Below are 3,431 nucleotides of genomic sequence, written 5' to 3'. Positions count from 1 at the left end.
TATATATATATATATATATATATATATATATATATATATATATAATGTATGTATAATGCCACAGTTCTTAATCTTATTTCTTCTCACAAATAAGTTATATAGAACTCTAATTGAAGGATATTTTTATAATGTTTTTCATTAATAGCTAAGTTTACTTACAATGGAACCAACTTTGAAGATTCTTTTGCAAAGACTTATAATCCCATGATATAATGGCTGATATTACGCATATATGTTATTAATTTTGACACGTCACTTTGTCACCTTACCGACTTAGGGAAATTCAAGTTGATTCAGGCAGGGTTTGACCCTAGAACTTTAAAATCAAAATATCCATTCAACGGAAATACACATTAAATGAAAGGTGGGGAAAAAAAGCCAACAAGTGTTGAATAAAAGTAAAAATGAATTACAAAATCCAAAGATTATTCGATACAAATGGACAGTCGTAAAAAGGTAACAAACAACATAGAATGATAACAAAGTGACATGTCTTTAGATAAACTTTAATAATCCTCAGGGCTGTTCTTTCTTCCTTCGGTAGCTTGAATGAGAATCGAACAGACCAGTCCAACTGACTTCAACGACTCATTCAGTTTCGCTCATCCCTCTTTCCAAAACTACCCAAAGTTAAACAACAGATTAACGAATTATTGAAATGTAAACAAAATTAGCAAATTGGTTTTTATCAAAAGAAAATTTACAGCATGTAAATTGTATGTAAGCTTTAAAGGAGAGACTCTTTAACAAGTTGTGCATTTCTATTTACTGTTCAGATACACTTGTGTGTGTGTGTGTGTGTGTTGTATATATATATATTTATATTGCAGTCCATATTCGTGAGAAATTGCCACATATGTAGTGAACATGATCATTCCTAAACTGCTCTGAAGATCGATGAATGAAAAATATATCGAATACAACAAGACCTTTTTTCTTCTGTCATAGGGATGTGTTGAAAATATGTTTCATTTAAGCATTTTTATAAGCTTTAAAAGAATTATTCTCTGCAAAATATGTTTTTAGTTTCGTTTTTAGCGATACAGTCTGATAATCAATCAATCTTATATTCCTATTTTATCAACACTGACGGTCGAGTCGTTCATCGATATTCGTTTTTACTTTGCACTAATTTGTCAGTCCAGACGATATAATAGCTGGTACTTATTTTATCGATCTCCTGAATATCGAAAGGTAAATGAAACTCCGACGGGAGCTAAACCTCAGAAACTGAACAAAATATTTTCAAACGAAACAATCTTCCACACAACAAATCATGTTTATACGACACATTTCAACATCAACCAGTTTTAAATCACTAAGTTGTGATTTAACCTAGGTTGTGGCCATGCTGGAGTATCGCTATCAAAAAAATGGTCCGTTAACTGGATTTGGGGGCGAGTGTTTTTAGCAAGACATTTTAAAGGTCCGAAAGATGAAACAAGGTCTATGGTTGAAATGGAACCCTCGACAAGTGGTAAGACCTGTTAGTGTTAATTCTCACGGCAACGACTGCTATTTTGTTATATGAAAACAATAACAATTCCTGATTCTCAACAGAACGTGTAAATGTATAGAAATAATACTGACTCACCTCTCGATACCGTTCTTCGATTTTACGACAAGCTTCACATTTTTTTATCATCGGGTCCTCCTCTTTGGTGGAAGCATACACAGAAACCAAAAGCAAGACGAAATTAATAACTAAATATTTGCTCGATAGACTGTTCCAAAAATACATAATTGATTTATATAAAGTAACGATGTTTCTTTTCTTATAAACAATGTGTAAACAGTGAATATATAGCTTTTCTTTTTCTCCTTAGCAACAGAACGGGATTCTTGAATGGAATCTAAAATGTTCCTGGAACACAAATTGTGGGATGCAAGACTAATCACTACTGCGTTTAAAGATTACTATTTGTTTTTCCTCTGGGAAGAAATGTTATGAATGAGAGACATGACATCGAAGCAGGAAGCTTTTATCTAGTTGCTGTCCTGGTTTTGGAGGCAGCTTAAATGTTGATGCCAACATGACAATCCTCAGAAATAGACATTTGTCCATGTGTAGTGTAGACCGGTTGGAATCAAATGGCCAATCAGATTGCGCCACGACGCTTTACCGGTGACGTGTTAAAATGTGAACCGACATTTTATCTAAACGATTTATGAGTGCCTTTTCCTCTTTGCACCTTGGCGTTGAATTTAAATTATTCATTTAGATTTTATTGTATGTTTCTTTGAAATGAATTATTCATTTTCCTATGAAAATTTTATGCAATTTAATTTAGGTGGTTATTAAAATTCAAGAAGCGTGTTCTTTCTATTTTGTAACGTTGTCAATGGTTTAAAGTCTGTTTTATCATAGGGTGAATTGGTTGGAAGTGTGTATAATGCAACGTCTCTCTTTGCATCTCGATCTGATTTTATCTTCTCAGTGAAACCCAATGCTCTCGAGTCAAGTCTAGCTTTTCTCTCTTAAGTCCTTGGTCTAATTCTGCCACATGTGTGAAATTATCACCAGCTCACTTTTTTCCCATGAACATGCATCATTCCATCCTCACATAGTTGTCCATCTTACATACATCCACTGATGCCTGTGATGCTCAATTGCTTTCACAACTCACTCATGCTTCTTTGAAATAAATTAAATTTACACAACCAGCAATCTACAACAGCTTGGTCTTATCCACTTGCATAATACTTCTTGTATGTTCTTCATATAGTCACTTATCAAAGAGAGAATGAAACACTTTTCTTTCCAAGAAATTGCAATTCCTTTATTATTCTTCCACGAATCCTAACCTCTATGCTATCACTCACAAAACTTGCACCCAGAAATTATACTCAACATCCAATATCATTCAAAGAATACTTGACCTTCACTTCATGCAAACTCATGCTATTTGTTAAACTGATATTTTGATAATTTGTGAATCTATCAAAAAATCCCCCCCCCTCTCAGCAGTTCTTTTGTGTAGTGATTGCTAGTATTACATATCTAGTATTTATGTTACCTAGATCCTTTCTCTTATTGAGCAAGACCATTGCTATATTTTCTATAAAGTAACTCCTGCAACTACATTAATTTTGGACTTTTTAACTTTAAGGTTTTTTTTCTCTCAAGCCCAGTCACCTCTGTTTGAAACATTTTCTAAAACACTGTACATTCTACAATGACTACTAAGTTATCAAACAAAGATTCCGTTAATATCCTAGTTTTAGAATTCTTTTAGGGTTACCTCAAAGGTTAAAATGAATGGAAGACTTACATTCACATCAAATGCAATGCAAAATCACCTCTGGTCACCTGAAACCAACAAGGCCATCTTTCCTTACAATAAATCAATGTACCCCAGAGTTAACCTCTATCTCTGCCAAGCTCTTCAGTCTCTCTCTCTCTCTCTCTCTCTCTCTCTCTCTCTCTCTCT

General features: G+C 33.7%; 1 protein-coding gene across 3 annotated transcripts in view; it reads right to left on the bottom strand.

The window, feature by feature from the left end:
- Positions 1-2,106, bottom strand: part of LOC106875133 (cysteine-rich with EGF-like domain protein 2) — a 30,662-nt gene extending 28,556 nt beyond the window's left edge. For 2 of the 3 annotated variants that reach the window (XM_014923132.2, XM_014923140.2), the window contains exon 1: positions 1,595-2,105. In XM_014923132.2, coding sequence (XP_014778618.1) covers positions 1,595-1,741 — 147 coding nt within the window. In that variant the 5' untranslated portion in view covers positions 1,742-2,105. Of the gene's footprint in view, positions 1-1,594 lie in introns of all 3 variants that reach the window. The other variant, XM_014923125.2, reaches the window with a different exon arrangement.
- Positions 2,107-3,431: the final 1,325 nt, after the last annotated feature.

This window comes from Octopus bimaculoides, chromosome 11 (assembly GCF_001194135.2).
Source record: "Octopus bimaculoides isolate UCB-OBI-ISO-001 chromosome 11, ASM119413v2, whole genome shotgun sequence".
In the NCBI taxonomy this organism is placed as follows: domain Eukaryota; kingdom Metazoa; phylum Mollusca; class Cephalopoda; order Octopoda; family Octopodidae; genus Octopus; species Octopus bimaculoides.
This window is presented reverse-complemented; position numbering and strand designations above follow the sequence as displayed.